This window comes from Pecten maximus, unplaced genomic scaffold (assembly GCF_902652985.1).
Source record: "Pecten maximus unplaced genomic scaffold, xPecMax1.1, whole genome shotgun sequence".
Lineage (NCBI taxonomy): Eukaryota > Metazoa > Mollusca > Bivalvia > Pectinida > Pectinidae > Pecten > Pecten maximus.
In genome coordinates this window covers 4,734-23,006 of record NW_022981957.1, presented here as the reverse complement: position 1 = coordinate 23,006, position 18,273 = coordinate 4,734, and the positions used below count along the sequence as shown (strand labels likewise).

Below are 18,273 nucleotides of genomic sequence, written 5' to 3'. Positions count from 1 at the left end.
TCCACATGGTTTAACACAAAGTAATATCAAACAACAATATAAAAAAAGGTGTTAAAGCAATGTATGGTGCTATTTCTAATGTAAAGATCATAATTTGTCTATACATTGTCAACTTGACATATTTGATAAAGCTATCAAACCCTATATATATGGATGTTCAAGTTTAAATTGGCTGAGGAGTACAATATTTTATAACCTTATGGTAATTTTTCTAACAGACTGGAAAAATGAAAAAAAAGTATTACTTCCTCGAAAGGAATCAATTATAGAATTTAGAAGACTGAACTTTGTTTAGAGAATTATTTACTAGAACTCCCTCCCTAATTAGCCAAAGCGTACTGTAAATTTAGAATAGGTAAAACAAAAATACCAATCGAAAGGGGTAGATGGTCTAATATACCATGTGAAAATAGAATTTGCACTTTATGTAATCTAAGAGAAATAGGCGACCAATTTCATAATTTATCTAACTGTAATCTACAACTTATACTCAATAGCAGATGGAAACATTTGTTTAGATATTATTAGGAAAGACTAAATACATTTAGATTTCTTACCTTATTTAATTAAGCAACTCAAAGTCAACTTATTTCATTGGTTGAACTTATTATTGATACAAATGAGATAATTAATTCACAAAACTGTTGTCCATTCTGTTTAACCATGCATTATTGTTGTCCATTTGTTTGTATTCATCTTCTCTGCACTGTACTGTTTATGAGAATAAACAATAAACAATTGTCATTGTCAAAAGATCATACTAATGTGAAAATCACAAGCTAAATGAGGGTAGGATTAATTATTTTGTTTGTACAAACATCGTACATGTGACCACTCAAATTTACAAGCTGACTAGGCCTATCACAGTGTTATGTAAAGAACCTGTCAATGTGTAAAACCTGATTGGTGATTCCATTTAGATGTTGCAATGTAGCTTTGATAAGTTACAGATTTCCTCTTATGCTGAACTTTTATGCTGAAATTTTAAGCTATCGTGCAGTTCAACATTACCCCCCCCCCCCCCCCCCCCCCCCCCCTGAAAATGAACATAACATAAAAATGTACCTGTGCACTAGTACTACCGTTATATGTGCAAATTTACGATACATACCTGGGGTAGGTACAAACACATGCTGGATAGCTTGAACACAATCACTTTGTTTTTGCTGGTCTGAAAAATGAGAGATCAAATTAAACCAAAATGAATCTAGTTGGTATATTTAAAATACAGCAAAGTTAACTCAGACTTTGCAAATCCCAAACACACCAAGTAAACCCGATATTTTGAAGCTAATAACGATACACCTTTTATTGCATCTATAAACATTATTGTCCAGTGTACCAGCTATTTTTTGAAGATGAAAAAAAAAGCAGTGACTGATCATTGAGCAAATTTTGCTGAATAAATCAAGGATGAGACAGCTGTCAAATTTTCTAATACATATATGGTAGTTTAATGACAAAGATGATGAACTAAACGAGTATCACTGAAAAAAAAAACTATAGATGTTTCCACTTCAAATAAGACCAACACCATTTATCAGATGTCCAATGCTGCTACAGCTTTCAAGGATCGATGAAGATGTGGGTATGTTACATATATGAATATGTTTACAGTTCATTAATATAACTGTACATAGTAGTATAGTACTGGCCTGGTAAGTTGTCAATACTTGTTTGATTTTGTAGCGACCCCTCAAAATAATATTGTTTCTTTTTTGTGTCCTGCACGCAGGTATGACAAGGAATGTACACTATTGGTCATTTAGGTTTTATAAGTAGCCAAACATAGACGTCTCTAGTGTATAATGCCATGCATTACCTGTATGTACAGGACCAGGTATGCACATGTGTTGTCACAAATCCAGGTATGTAGCATTGTAGGTATTAGTGTTTGTTCACAACTTATCTTCTCTATAATTATGCATACCTATCTATATTAAAAGACATTTATTATAAAAGTACTGATATTCTTCCAACATATTGTATATTGTATCATATTCCATTCCTATATGCACATGCAGGCTCAATTAATCTCATTAATATCATTGTAAAACATTTCATGTTTTCTAAATATTTCATATTGTTTTTCTTTTAGATGTCCATTGCCTATTTACGTTATTTTAAAAACATGAACTGATTCTGTCGGTCTGGAATTATTCCACTCTACAACACAAATAATTAACTTACTAAAAGAAACAAACCATTTAGAACATGAAACTAGTAGCAACAAACCCATATTATAACCTTAAATCTAACAGAAAGACAATAAATACTAATTTCTGTTACCTGTAGTTGGTTTTTGTCAATAAAGAGAAACATTGACTGGTCTGGGTTATTGATGATGAGGCCGGATCTTTCTTTCTTAGTCAAGAGGCGCATCAGTTGTTTCTCATAATCAGCATGGTCAAATCTAAACTCGGCCTTTAAAACAGTAGAATCACAGTTAAAATAATTCTATAAACATTTAATGGACTAGAACTATAAATTACATCAAAACTGCTACCTACCGTAATAATCACTGGAATCAATATCATTTTTGAAACCAATACATTATAGTTTTGAACCTTTTACATGTTTTAACACTACCACAGGAAATACTCATACAAATTTCATTCGAGGAAGTGCACATTTCAATCTGAAATGCTCTACCTGAAGGACAGTATACTATTAATGAAAAGCAAAACCCCTTAAAGATGGATTCCTGTATTTTTGCTCTCAGTTTTTGTTCCCTGTAAAAAACATTTTTGTATATTTTCCTGTATCATCTAAATTATGAGTTTTGTCTTTTCAAATTTAAATGACAAATGGGACATCAAATTGACCATTGTCATGTTGCTTTTTTTTTTGTTTTGTTATTTTTGAACTAAGTTAACAATTTATATGTCTCACAGTTGCTTTAAAATGACTGAACGAAATGTAAAAGAGTTGTATTCAATATGTTCACGTACATGTGTATAATGTACTAGTATTACTGAACACAGGGTCATAACTCGAGTCTACATGTACACGTTGGGTGAGTTTGCAAACCCATATGCAAGTCTTGCATGTGCTTGATATAACAACTCTACTAAGTACAAAAGAAAAACACACTCTTCAATTATTGTTATTGATGTAACATGTATATATTTTTGGACAGTTCATAGAAAGTCACAGAGGAAATGCCATTCTTCTTCATTTTGCCATTGTTAAGGATGCCATTTGGAGGTAAATTTATAAAAACATGTGTTGGTCTGAAACATCATGAACGAATCCACAAAAATGTAGTGTTGGTGCAGGTGTCTATACTTTGGAATTATTACCTGGATAGGTTTGAAGGGACTTTCATCTCCTTTCCATTTGGAGAACAGCATACACTCTATCTTGTCTATGTCACTGCGAGGCCAAAGAAAGAAGTCCATTTCTGTAGTGCATCCTAACACATCCTGAAAGGATTGTACAAAAAACTCATAGTAATAAACACCTAAAAAAAACTAGAAATGTGTCCCAATGAAAGTTCAAATATAAAGGAATGTGCATTAACCACATATCATTTTTGTCTTTTTTTTATCTGATTTTTTAAGAGAATAAGAATTATAGGTGTATATTTTGAATCAGAAAACCTAAGGAACTTGAAAGTCCATCATCAGAGCTTTAATTTCCACTCACCAATCTAGAGGGATTGCATGAAAGACACACAAATATATTCTTAAATTAAATGTTACCTGTTACATTTGTTTAAAAGACCAATGTCCTCTGTATATTTAACAGTCATCTGTCAAAATAAACAACATTAGCACAAGGTACTGTTTGAAAAGTCGTGTCAAATACCATCTCAATGACTAGATATTCAAGACTGGAAGAAAAAAAAATATAAAAAATTATGTGAAATTCATTTTTCTTAACAATAGCAAGTCCACAGTAGGGGGACTAAACCATGACATCAACAGCAAAATACACTTACTGGCACGAATCCCATCAATATAGTTACTGTATAATTGAATAATCTACTGGTCTTACCCTCCTCATGGACTGCCACCTTGGTGCATGCAATTGTACAACATCTTTTTCTAAAAGCTCTTTGGAACTTTCATAAGTATATGCTTCTTCCTGAAGAAAAGATAGACACCAATGATGTAATTTCCATTTTGTTTTATATAAAATATGATGCAGATTTTAATTCAAATCCAATGTCACATTTCATAAGTATCACATGTATAAAACAAAATGCAAAAAATTAGGATGTCATAAATCAATGATACTTAAAATGTCAATGTTATCATTGCCACATGTACACTGGAAATATCTGAGGTCCAAAATGCTTTCATTACTTTCATGTCCATGTACTGGTATATGCCAGGACATCAACATTGTTTCTAAAAATAGATTAACATTTAACATGAAATAAAGTTTACATGGCAGCATACATATTCTGATTAAGATGAAATAACTTCATGTATATTTCTGTCACCATAACTAAGTCATTTCCAAAATAGCTACATACATAATAAAAAATAAGATGAAAACTTTTTGATAAGAGACAGTATGAGTTCATCTTACTAGCCTTATTGTTTAACTAAAGCAAACCATTGTAAACAAAATGCCCATACCTTTACTCCTTTGAGAATACTATCTTCATAGTTATTTGTCATAACTGGTACCACCTCAGCAACTTCAAACAAGGCACAATTCTTTTTCTAGGGAAAAAAGCAAGATATAAATTACTCAAAATACTTGAAAATATACCTTAAATAAGAGACAGTACATAACACTATTGGAGAGGATCCGAGATTCTAGCTCAGAGAAATTAAATTGTGGCAATTTGACTCGCCAATTAGGACAATTTGAAGTCGGGACAATAAACATGTATACATTTTGCCAGACTTTCAATGAACTCTACTTAATTATATAAAAATATACCAATTTCGAATTACATTTTCCCTGAAATCCAAAGGCCAAAATGTGCCGAACAGACATGACCCTTCAAATCTAACCTATTCATTTATTCATTTTGAGAATTCAAAACAAACTTATCAAGGGTCTCATTAAAGTATCTGGTTTGGTTCATCTTTGACCTAGAAAGGTTGCTTGAAAAATCTTATTGAAACAGACTTAACATTCATTATTTACCTGTTCCCTACACCCGGAAAACAAAAATGCTTAATGGTCTCCAGGTACTAAATCTTATCTAAGAAACATATGTACACACTTAAAATTGTATCCATTACAATCTACATTTTATGAAAATGTAACAGAGTACATGATTAATTGAATTTAAATCACCGCCTCTGCTTGGGATCGAACCTGGGATGCCTAGCTTATATAGGCTTATTCTCAACCAACCCAGCTAGAGTTTATCATACAATATCTGCAATGCAAGTTTACGAGGGGTCTTATATAGTTACTGTGGGAGGAAACCGGGGTGCCTGGAGAAAACCCATGTAGTCTGGCAGGTGACCCATACCTTTACATGTTTGATCAGTTAGTTGAACCCCAGTCGCTCAAGCAAAAGGCAAATGTGCTACCTCTTTGCTACACAACGAACCCAAACTAGATTTCTATCAATATATTCTATAAAGTTCTTGTTTGAAAAAAGAAACATACATGCATGCAATGAGCAGTTGGAATAGGGTAATTGGTACTGTATAAGGTTGCATGTTGTAAACCAGTATGGTTTTTAAATAAGGATATCCAATTGTATCCCAATAGGGCCATGTATGTATGTCTGCTTTAAATATTACAAAAACTAAAATCACCTTTTCCTTAAAATGAAAGGCAATATACATCTTGAACTCAAAATGGTCTGCCAAAGATTCCCTCTTCTTTCTCAATTGATGCCGCAGACGGCTAACAGCTAAATTTTTCCTGTTGTGTGGATCGCCCATGGTCAAAACAAGTATTGAATGACTTGAATCGAGGTCTTTCCTATTCACATTTTTTTCTGTGATTATGAAGAGATGCGGATCCTGTAGAAGAGTTTTTTTTGTGCCAGGTCGTCACTTTCTAAATGTTTTAAAATTTGTTGAGCTTTGTTTCAAAATATGTTCAGTATATTGTTGAACATCGATCTACATAAAACTATCGACCGCATATCCTTTGGACTACTAGTAAGTCACTCGAAACATTTGCCATCTTGCACATACAGCTATAGGCCTACTTTCAGTATGTAATGATTTTAATTTTGGCGATAGTTCTCATTATCGTAACAGAAAAGCGACACATTCATCTGTATTTCGAATAACTACATTATTCTGAAACGGCAAATTATTTCAAGAAGCCTTCAGTGGCTGTATTTGGTGTCATAACTATACAAGGAAGTACACGAATTATTCTCGACAAGTGGCAGTTATCAGCTGGTTATCGCAGCATGATCCATATCGGGCGTTCCAAGTGGCATCGCGATTCGTTATGTGTACACTGAAGACAGGGAAGCAAATAGCTTTGTATGTCCATTATGAGTCAATAAAATATTTGGTGGAGCCATCTCGGTTCTTCTTTTGCACAGCACTGCAGTGAAAGCACCAAAAACAGGCAGCAGCTTCCAAATGCATCTGTTGCACCAGCTCCCAAAATGGCGATATGATATTCGTTTACTTTTCTTACCTCAAACACACAAGAGTTCAGATAAACATGACATGAGCCGGGGAATCCGGAAACATAAAGAGACAAAGATTTTTGTGTGTTATTTGACCTGCACCTATTTATCAATTGTGAATTTAATATAAAACTGTCACTGTTTACAAAAAAACAAATCAATAACAATATAAAGAAAACGTATCAACTAACTAAGGGGGGTAACTCTAAGTTTATTTTGTGCACTTCACTCGTATCAGCTGTAGAAGGATGGTGGTGAGTCAAACTGTTGGAATTCACTACATTGCATTATGAAAAGTTAATCTTTTAGTTTTAAAGCCGTCCAACAATTGACTTAATAACTTACAATATTTTAAAAATGATGAACTTCACCATGACAGCTTTCCTCGTGTGCAATGACTGTACAAAACTGCAGTAGACATTCCAAGTTGATTAAAGTATCTCATATAAAATTGACTATTTTGTACATTTTAAATAAGTTATACAGATGTACATGTAGAATAAGAAGTTCAAACAATCATTGTAAGCAGCACACTAACACGTGCTTGAAATATGGGACAAGGGACATAACTCCCATGGAGTACATGTACAGTAAAGTATATGTACTGTATGTACAGTTGTATCACATGAAACTTTGAGTTGAGTGTTCACAATAAGTTGCCATATGATATAAATAATCTTATCACATACTTTACATATTACATACTGAATTGGTATTGGTTAAAAGTATGCCTGATTCATGCTGCTGTGTTACTTTGTACTATTTATTTGAAACAAATTTGATTGGCTTTGTCTATGGTAAAAATTTTATTAAAAAAGTTTATTGTAGTCTATGCCTGTAAGCCTTGGGGTCTAAAGAGGTGTCTCGTAACTTCTCCATTGGTCTGTGTCTTCTGTGATCTGGTGTTCCCTTCCACAATACAAATCAGTACTGTCTTCCTAAGAGATTAGTGCATGGCTAGGTCGGACGAACTTAATTTTGGGACATTACAACATTATTTTTTTCATAATTTCTCAGTAGACTCTATTTGTTGTCTTTGTAATATTTGAAATTTTGAACCTTCACTAACTTAAAAAAGTATCTGTCTATACAAAAACATTGAACGATGGAATGACAACGAAACATACTAAAATACGGAACTAACTCTGTAATCCAATTTACGGTACCAATTGATGGTCACTTGTTACATCATAATAAAAATCAATTGTTTGTACTTTCTCAATGATGGCACATTCGTGATGGATGAAAATGCAGGAGATGTAAAGGGAAAAAAACAACATATTTTGGCAAAGGTTGCATTAACACTATTTCAAACTGGTAATATTAATGATTAATCCCATTTCACCCAAAAGGTGGCGATACCAACCACAGTACAGCTGGAACAACACATTAGTATATTCCGTACAATCGATCAACATTCCTTCATTCAGTGTTTTAGTAACAAGCTTGTAGCTATTCCACTTTGCCCATTTAGATTTATTATAACATTATCTCTTTTTTTTTGTACAGAAAATTGGTCTTCAGTTCAAGGCAGATTTGGAATTTTTAACAAATTTAAGACCAGATGGAGAAGATTTTAGGTGGTATATCAGAGTAAGTAAATGTTGTTCCCTTTTTAGTGACTTATTTATCATATTGTAGCATTTTGAAAGGAAGAGAAATTACTGTAAGACACTTTCAAATTCACTGAGAAAATTAAAATAACAATTTGAACCAAATACTCAGTAAAACATACCGTAAAAGAAGAATAATTTTTTTCTAAAATGTTATTACAGTGTAATCCGATATTGTAATAAATATTCTTATTTTCTTCTGCAGCTGAAATGCTTCAGTTGTGGTGAAGCTACCACTGATTATCAGTATGTTACACCAGCTGTAAGTATTGTTTTTCTCCTGACAATCATTCTGTGATATCATTGTTTAATTACGAATGCAAGTTTACCCAGTGGTAATGCCAGAAATAAAGCTCTTATTTACAATATTTTTTTTGCATATATTAAGCTCATTTGTGGGCTTATGTAAAGGTGCTGTTTTTCAGACAAACATTAGCTTTTTAGCCCACCATCATCAGACGGAAATGTGTTATAACATGTATTTATTGAGAAGTAACAGAAGGATATTTCTCAAACCTCATGTATAGGTTCCCCTTGGTCCCTACAGTTTCGCCCATTTAGTTTTGAAAATGGCCAACTGACAGCCATTATGGATTTTGATATTTGAAGATTCTGGATTTTGATTATCGCCATTTCTTGATAGGTACGGAAGTACGGAAAGAGTAATTCTCAGTCTTTTCCTTTGGTCTGTAGTTGTGCCCATCCAGTTTCAAGTCTGATCTGGAAATCAAAATGCAGACAGGAGGTCATCTTGGATTTGACATTTGAAATTTTCTTCTTCAATCTTTCTTTGATTTCATATGTAGTTTCCTCTCGTTATCAATTGATTAAGAGGAATCGAGGAAAGAATTGAAAAGTAGAAAAAAGATCAGTCTGTCATAGGACCAATGTTAAGTGAATTCAAGTGAATAACATCCTCAGCTTCTTTGAAGGTCATTGAGGTTAGATATGTTATAAAATTTAAACAAGTTTAAATGAACCAAGAGGTTTAGAGTCAGTTGCAGGTGCATGAGACTATCAGATTTGTCATTGACTGACTTTATATTGTAGGACAGCTCGCCATTGAAAGGTGGCCGAGGCTCAGCAAGTATGGTTATGAAGTGTAAACTATGTGGCAGAGAAAGCTCTATAGGTAAATTGATTTGGATGTTTAATGTATCCATTTTGTCAGTTAAAATAGCGTTCAGAGAAGATCATATACAGTAAGACAATTTTTATTGATTTTACACCAATTATCAAACAAGTTTTTAAGCAGGTCCTACTCCTGTTGGCCCAGATGGAAGTGTATAGGACGTCCTGACTGTAATTAATGTGGACATGGAGTGATCTGGAATACCAAGAGAAAAAAACATATGGTTTGGCAGAGGACCTCATACATTCAAAAATTTAAATATCCCAGACAGAATTAAACAAGAAACCATCCCCCCAATTTTGGTGAAGCTTTGAGAGTACCATATGCCTCATACAATGAAACAATGTTTGATATTCCCATATTTCCTGTTCATATAACTAGAGGCACACATTGAAATAACATGAAGATTTTTTCTGTTTCAGACATAATAAAAGATTCCATAAAACCTTATAATATTGATGACAGTGGAAAATTCAAAACCATGGTTGTATTTGATTGTCGAGGCATGGAACCTATTGACTTTTCTCCTAGAGTAAGAACAGTATAACCACCGTATCTGATACTCACTTATGTTCTCATCAATTGGTTATTTATGTACATTTGAAATTAATTGTCTGATTGTTATTTAATCATTTATTCTCTTGTTACTATTTGTTAATGAAAAAAATCACACATTTACCTTAGATACAGTAGGAAGTGCAGGAAAACACTTCATCGTTTCAGTCGTCCTTTCAGTACTTTTTGCAATTATTTCATTATTTGTTTTCTTCAGTTACAAAACAATAAGATAAATAGTAAAGTAAATCATATTAGAAACACATTCGTCTGATTTTAACACATCACATTGTGATCACTACAGACGTCTTGTTGTGTTATAGGTTGGGTTTATGGCTGAAGGAGCAGAAACAGGTGCAAAGTTTCCTGAAGTGGAACTGACAGAAGGTGTAAGTATATGGTTCAAGTGGGTTTTTTTTTAGTGACCTCTTTTGAAATATTAACATTTTAACAACTACAGCGTGTAAAGCAATGCTTCAGCTAATATACAAATACTCCAGTATCTGCAGTTTACCACTGTGAGATATTTTTTTTTGTGATAAGAATAGTATTGATCCTACTATATTTATTGAGTTACTGCCTGTTGCGAAATTCCAAGCATTGCTTTACAGACTTGTCCATGAAGCTCTCATGTGATTTTCTTGAAATTTGCTAGAGGACTTATCATCAAATAATTTACTTCTTATCAACAAGAAATGCAAGAGAAACTATTCTACTAAGGACTATCAGCATGGCTGTTATGGAAAGAATGGAATATTCTACCAAGGACTATCAGTATGGCTGTTAGGAGAAGGAGGAATATTCTACCAAGGACTATCAGTATGGCTGTTAGGAGAAGGAGGAATATTCTACCAAGGACTATCAGTATGGCTGTTAGGAGAAGGAGGAATATTCTACAAAGAACTATCAGTATGGCTGTTAGGAGAAGGAGGAATATTCTACCAAGGACTATCAGTATGGCTGTTAGGAGAAGGAGGAATATTCTACCAAGGACTATCAGTATGGCTGTTAGGAGAAGGAGGAATATTCTACAAAGAACTATCAGTATGGCTGTTAGGAGAAGGAGGAATATTCTACAAAGAACTATCAGTATGGCTGTTAGGAGAAGGAGGAATATTCTACAAAGAACTATCAGTATGGCTGTTAGGAGAAGGAGGAATATTCTACAAAGAACTATCAGTATGGCTGTTAGGAGAAGGAGGAATATTCTACCAAGGACTATCAGTATGGCTGTTAGGAGAAGGAGGAATATTCTACAAAGAACTATCAGTATGGCTGTTAGGAGAAGGAGGAATATTCTACCAAGGACTATCAGTATGGCTGTTATGGAGAGGGTAGAATATTCTACAAAAAACTATCACTATGGCTGCATTGGAGAGGGCTGAATATTCTACAGAGTAGCGATGATCAGCATGGCTGTTATTGAGAGGGTATATAGACTGTTATGGAGAGGGTAGGCTGTTATAGAGAGGGTAGAATATTCAAGTTTGAATACAGCTTGAATATTGATTCAGTGTACTAGCATGTCAATTCTAACAATTGTTTAATTTGTTTACATACTTTTCATTGTTTTATTTTCATGGCCATGTACAGAATATTTTACTTCCATGTTTCTTTCATTGTTACTTGCTCTTATACCCATAGTTTTTCTTTGTTTTCCAGGACTGGGTTGACTATGATGAAAAGCAATGCGAGTCTGTGGGAGTGTATAATATTGAACACAAGTTTGTGAAGCTTTAGTGGACAGAATTTATAGAAGATCTTCAGTGTATATTGCATATGGGTTATCCAACCAGAAGACATGACTTCCAATTTGCAATAGTTTCTGGTGTTTTGTGGATGTGTCATGTGAAGAAGGAAGACTTTCTGATGGGATGCATATGGACAATATAAAATTCTTTTACTATTAAGTGATATGGTATCATCCTAATGACACACAGATAAATCATACCTTTAAATAGAATTTTAGTAAGAGTTATCATGTGTGTAAAATGAAACTTCACCACTCAGCTGTTTCATCCTGCTAGGACTCCGTTCAGATAGGTGTGATGCCAGTTACTGTTTGTGACCTACTAGCATTACAATCTTGTATCAGAATTTTTTTCAGGTTGGTTAAAAGTTGTAAATTATGCATGTCCAGTTATTTTGTTACCGATTTCAGTCTTGTTGAACGAGTTACAGGTTAACCGCAGACAATCCTGCTTAAAACTGATCAAATACACAAAATTGTTCATATTTCCATAACATACCGGTAGGTCTAATGTTGACCCATCCTCAAAATTCCAGGGGTTGCCTTGATTCACTGACTTACAATCTTTGTATACAAAATACTGTAAATGTACAAATTTTAGCGGTAATGTTATTTAAGCGTTTTTGACACAAACGTAAGTTTGAGTCTATGTCAGCGCTTTTGAGGTGTAGCTGACAAAATCTACGATGCCCTCTGGCGGATACTGCCTTGGCCAATCTAACCGTTGCTTTACAGTAACTGCGTAATGCTATGCAGTAAATATTTGTAAATATCGTAAATATTCACGATAAAAAATGACATATAGTAAAGTTCAGCTATAAAAAAATTACCTTTTGTTTTGTTGACACAAACGTAGACACAAACGTAAGTTTGAGTCTATGTCAGCGCTTTTGAGGGCTCTGGCGGATACTGCTGTTGGCCAATCTAAACGTTGCTTTACAGTAACTCCGTAATGTTATGCAGTAAATATTTGTTTAACTTCACGATAAAAAATGACATACAGTGAAGTTCAGCTATTAAAAAAAAATCACCTTTTGTTTTGTTGTATTTTAGAAGCTGACAGGACAATGTGTTGTTTTTTTTGGCATTTTCGTTCGCTCTGACACAACTTCCACTGCCACTTCACAATCATATTCTATCGCAAAAAAAAAATAGTCCCGTGACTTACGGAGTCAAATGCAACACTGCAGTTTCGTTAGATATATGACAAAACAACAGAACCTCACAAATAGATAGTTTTCAAAGTATTTAATTTAAGTATGTTCTGTCGATGATACGTAAGAATATTTTTCCGCGTTGAACGCATTAGATTTCACGCGGAATGATACAATCGACTTTTCGCTGGCGCCATATTTCTGCTTACCTGTGACCCGGAAGAAAAATCTACTAACATCACGCTGAATTTTCATCATCGACATCGATGTGTTATTTTGTACATTGAAAAATCACTCATCCAGCATCCGATTTTGTCCGCCATCTTTCAGTAATGTAGAGTAGGTGATCAAACCCAACTTTGAATGTCATTTTCTCACTGAAATATTAACTTGCATGTGATTGATGTAGTCTGCAGATGGTTAGATTATATAGGCCTAGATGTTTTTTTACGAAAGAAAAAAAGTTGTCTATTCATCATGACAATATCACAACAACGGCAGTCGAGTACCATACGCATGTTTGCAAATAAAAAGTTAAATAAATTCTCACTGAATAGGGTTTCGAAATGTCAAATGGACTTGTGAATATTATTATTGACTTCGGATCTATTGATTATATCCTACGTAATGCACATGAAGTTTTTCGTTTACAGAACGCGTACCGCATTAACGTGGCTGTCTGCATGCAGATGTAGACGTCACTGAAAATTTCATCTCTAATTATAGCGACTGATTCTTTTTTTCTAATATTCGTGATGGTTTAAAAAAAAAATAGAAAATGATCTATCATTATCATTTGAAATATTACATAACAGTCGAAGCATATTATAAAAAAGAAAGGGGTCTACGATGTACATCTACATAGACCTTTATTATGTTTGGCGGAGTTTTGAACGCTTCAGGGACGGTTAAAGGGCAGTAACTCTTTAGAAAACACCATTTTTCATGGAAATGTACTGATTGCTAAATTTAACCAGAGATATTTAAAGGCAGTGGAAATGTTATATTCCTACATCTGCGTTTTTTTCTGTCTTAAATCATTTCAGCTTCTGAATTAAATTAACCTTTAAACTAATGCACAGTAAAGTATTGATAAATCAATGCAAATAATTTATTATAACTTAGATTTATTATTATTATTTAATCTTTTTTTTTCTTTACAACACTAGTACATATTATTTGAGAAGAACAGCAAAAATTACTAAGTTCATTATTCTTCTAAACAACAAAAGTTTGTAAAACTTTTTTGTGTTGTGCATATATCCTATTGTGAAATAACTAAAGATAATAGTATTGTCTTGATGGCTGTTACATACTATATCATAGGTTGAGTTAAATAATTATTTTCTTCTTGTCAATTATGGTAAATGGTGAAAACACATTTTTTTCATTTAAATTGTTAAGTCGGTTTAATGTTCAAATTCAGATTAATTTAATTAAAGCAACTATTAATAATGTATATATGTGTTAACTTTTCTGACAAAGTCTTCAAGTAACCTGATTATATTTGACAGAGAATCAAAATAAGTAATTTTGTTGTTAAGAATAGTGGGCTTAGCCATTTACAACTGTTTAGATTCTACTTAATAAGGTTTGATTTTTAACATTTTGGCAAATTTATCTTGTCAATATCCAATTTAGTTTTAAAGATAGGCAGTACTTCCATTTTTATGAAAATAAAAATTACTTCAGTGTTCTAATAATTTAAACACATGAACAATTGAAAGAAATACATTTGTATGAAAAGCATTCATAATGGACTTTGAAGAATGCTACTACATGTACAGTTCATCCAGTTTGGGCATTCGAACTACATTTTCATCTGACAGATGCTGCAGATTAAAAAAAAACCTCTGATTTTGAAATCGATGATATCAATACATATAGCTACATTCACATCTCACTAACATTAATTAACATGATATATATACCATACATACATATATATATGTATCATGCAGTTACAGTTATGTATATGGTACATATACTATTGCGGAGAATATTTGATGCAATGTACATAAGTGAAAAACAAAATTCCACTTCAAATTGATTTGAACTGTACATGTGAATGAATGTGTTTTTGTTGTATAGATTATTTGTAGCTACACAGTATGGAGTGTAAACATATAACGTAGAGTGCTATATGAAAATCGTGTTCACTCTAATGAGCGATTAAGAAACTGTCTCAAGTCTGAGCTGATATGAGCATGTAATTCTAAGTTTTGAATATAGTGCTTAGTTTAATGTGCCCGTCGTAATGGTATACCCTGCCCTGTCTACATCCGCATTCTACGCCTCCAGAGTCTGTTTATCAGACCCAGGTGTTTTTAACCCACCATCATCAGATGGTGGGCTATTCATCAATCAAATCGCCCTGCGTCAGTGGTCCGTCCGTCCCTCCATCCGTAAACAATTCTGTTATCGCTATTTCTCAAAGTACTGAAGGGATCTTCTAAAATTTCATAGGTTTCTCTTGGTTTCTAGTTATGCATATTGCATTTTGAGACCAATCGGAAAACAATATGGCCGACAGCCAGCCATCTTAGGTTTTGACAATTGAAGTTTGTTATTGCTATTTCTAAGAAAGCACTGAATTGATCTTTCTCAAATTTCATATGTAGGTTCCTCTTGGTGCTAACATTAGTTATGCATATTGCATTTTGAGACCAATCGGAAAACAATAAGGCCGACAGGCAGCCATCTTGGATTTTGTCAATTGAAGTTTGTTATCACTATTTCTCAGAAAGTGTTGACGGGATCTTTTTCAAATTTCATAAGTAGGTTCCCCTTGGTGCCTAGTTATGCATATTGCATTTTGAGACTAATCGGAAAACAACATGGCCGACAGGCAGCCATCTTGGATTTGGACAATTGAAGTTTGTTATTGCTTTTTCTCAAAAAGTGCTGAAGGGATCTTTCTCAAATTTGATATGTAGGTTCCCCTTGGTGGGTGGTTATGCATATTGCATTTTGAGACCAATCGGAAAACAATATGGCCGACAGGCAGCCATCTTAGGTTTTGACAATTGAAGTTTGTTATTGCTATTTCTCAGAAAGCACTGAATTGATCTTTCTCAAATTTCATATGTAGGTTCCTCTTGGTGCTTACATTAGTTATGCATATTGCATTTTGAGACCAATCGGAAAACAATATGGCCGACAGGCAGCCATCTTGGATTTGGACAATTGAAGTTTGTTATCACTATTTCTCAGAAAGTGCTGAAGGGATCTTTCTCAAATTTTATATGTAGGTTCCCCTCGGTGCCTAGTTATGGATATTGCATTTTGAGACTAATCGGAAAACAACATGGCCGACAGGCAGCCATATTGTTTTTTGACAATTGAAGTTTGTTATCGCTATTTTACAGAAGGAACTGAAGGGATAGAACAATCTGCCACAAAATATCATTCAAAACCTTGACATGACATCATTCAAACCAGGGCTCACACACACGATAAAATCCTCAAACAATCACACAAATGTTTTTAACCTGAGCTCTCTCTTATCTAAAAGCTGGTAGCTAGATGGGGCGCTACATCAAACGTATAAATATTTTTTCAAATGCTAATGATAATGATAATTTGTGAAGCGCTTATAGGCATGGGATCCTCAAAAGTTTGAAAAGAAAGGCCTCATTAATTTTACAGGTAATCTAGGACCTTCATATTACATCTACAACTACGTATACATTAACCCATTGAAGATGTCAAATAAGATTACCCGAGTACCTATTCTGACAATTAGCTGCCAAGACGCACTTGCAATCAAAAGTAGATATGAATTTCTTTTCTTGCCAATATTTTGTCCTAGTCCTAATCAGGTATTGGTGATGTTCCATACAAAGTTGACCATGTCCCCACTAAACAAAAGCAGTTAAAATAATTTGTTTTCGTTTGTGTCTTCAGTACTTTCAGTACTTTGATTTCTCACTGCAGGCATTTTGCTAGATTATGATTGCGCTAAATTGCAGTTAATCTACATTGGTTTCTATGGCAATCATTGGTGGTGAGCTAACTCTGGTTTCTATGGCATTTTTTGTTGGTGTGCTAATTCATCATTCTGCTAATCTGTTTTAATTTGTTTTTTTGCTAAAATTTTAGTGCGTCAAGTTAAGTACTGGTAACTAATCCAGACCATAACCCTTGGATATCAAATAAGATATTGACCAATCAGAACAGTATTTTCCAGTCGCTGCATTCTGTGCCACCGGTATTATTTTCATCCACAGATGACTTTTGTATGCATGTACATTAAATTATTTATGTTACTACATTTTGTTTGTTTCTTTTTTTGTAAGTAAATTTACCATGAAAACGGTGAAAATGCATTGAGGTGATCAATTAAAAACATGTGACATCATTGTAATTTGGCACCAAAATTCTTCAAATATCCCATATGTAGTATAACTGATGTTTTGTTTTTGATTTTTTTTTTTTTTTTGGAATTCTTCTATTTCATTTATAGTGCAGAATATATTTATATTTTCATTTGTGTTTCTCATATTGGACATATTTTGTAATCTACAGTCTTGTAAAATGTATATTGTATTCTATGAGAAACAAATCCTTAGTCTGGCTTACTCTGAGGTTTTCTTCACTCTTACAACAGTGTATTTAAAAAAAAAAAATTATCCTGTTTTTTTGCAGGGCTTCATCAGATATCTACATAAGATTTTAAATGTGATTTTAATGACGTTGACCGTAAACAACTATATTTTACATAGCTGTACGATCCTTGGTGTATTTACAATGTTATATATGTGCTTGTTAAAATTATCTCTAAGTTACATTCTTCTGTTGAGTCTTCTTATCACCTATGGTCAGATTACTTTGTGTCAACTGGTTGTGTGTCACTTTCGAAAATTGTTCGCAATCACTTGAAGAAAAGCAATATGTATTCAAATATGCCCGCTAAACCCCATACTATACAACTGCAATCAAGTTTTGTTAAAATAAATGTTCTGTAAATGCACAAAAGCAATTCAACCTGAAGCCTTGTCATATATGCCTTAAATAACATCACATAGTCAGAATGGTTTGGTTTAGTATTGTTTAATGTCCTATCAACAGCTATGGTCGTTTAAGGATGGCCTCCCCTGTGTGGGAGATATATGCATGTAGTGTATGTGTGTGCATTTCATGTTTGTATTTGGTCTTCTTGTAATAGGACAAAACTGACATTGACTTTATAGTGCAACCTCACTGAAGGGTACTGCGGAAGACACCCAGCAGGATGCCCCACCCAGTCACATACTGACAACGGGCAACCCAGTCGTCCAACTCCCAAAATGCTCCAGCGTTAAGCAGGAGTATAAGTAGCCCGACTTTCCTCCCCAGAGGAAAGTCGGGCTACTACCATTTGTATAAACTCTGGTATGTTTCGGCCAGTGGACAGAACCTAAATATATATAATGCCATCCTCACAGGGACAAACACTCAGCTAATGCAAAAAAAGTTAGGCAATGTCAAGGGAGACATTAAAATTGCTACTGAGG

At 33.8% G+C, this 18,273-nt stretch overlaps 2 protein-coding genes across 2 annotated transcripts; one reads left to right on the top strand and one right to left on the bottom strand.

The window, feature by feature from the left end:
- Positions 1 to 1,111: 1,111 nt before the first annotated feature.
- Positions 1,112 to 6,555, bottom strand: LOC117320320 (uncharacterized protein C6orf62 homolog; the record flags this gene model as incomplete). The annotated part of the gene is given in 6 exon segments (XM_033874926.1): positions 1,112 to 1,171; positions 2,290 to 2,424; positions 3,303 to 3,425; positions 4,000 to 4,089; positions 4,590 to 4,676; positions 5,736 to 6,555. Coding segments are annotated over 6 exon segments (624 nt in total), but the record flags the coding sequence as incomplete, so codon positions are not given.
- Positions 6,556 to 6,699: 144 nt separating this feature from the next.
- On the top strand, positions 6,700 to 11,837 carry LOC117320319 (CXXC motif containing zinc binding protein-like). Its single transcript, XM_033874925.1, has 7 exons — positions 6,700 to 6,828; positions 8,084 to 8,167; positions 8,393 to 8,449; positions 9,238 to 9,319; positions 9,742 to 9,851; positions 10,198 to 10,263; positions 11,537 to 11,837. The coding sequence occupies exons 1-7, from the start codon at positions 6,823 to 6,825 to the stop codon at positions 11,612 to 11,614; spliced, it is 483 nt and encodes a 160-aa protein (XP_033730816.1). The 5' UTR covers positions 6,700 to 6,822; the 3' UTR covers positions 11,615 to 11,837.
- Positions 11,838 to 18,273: the final 6,436 nt, after the last annotated feature.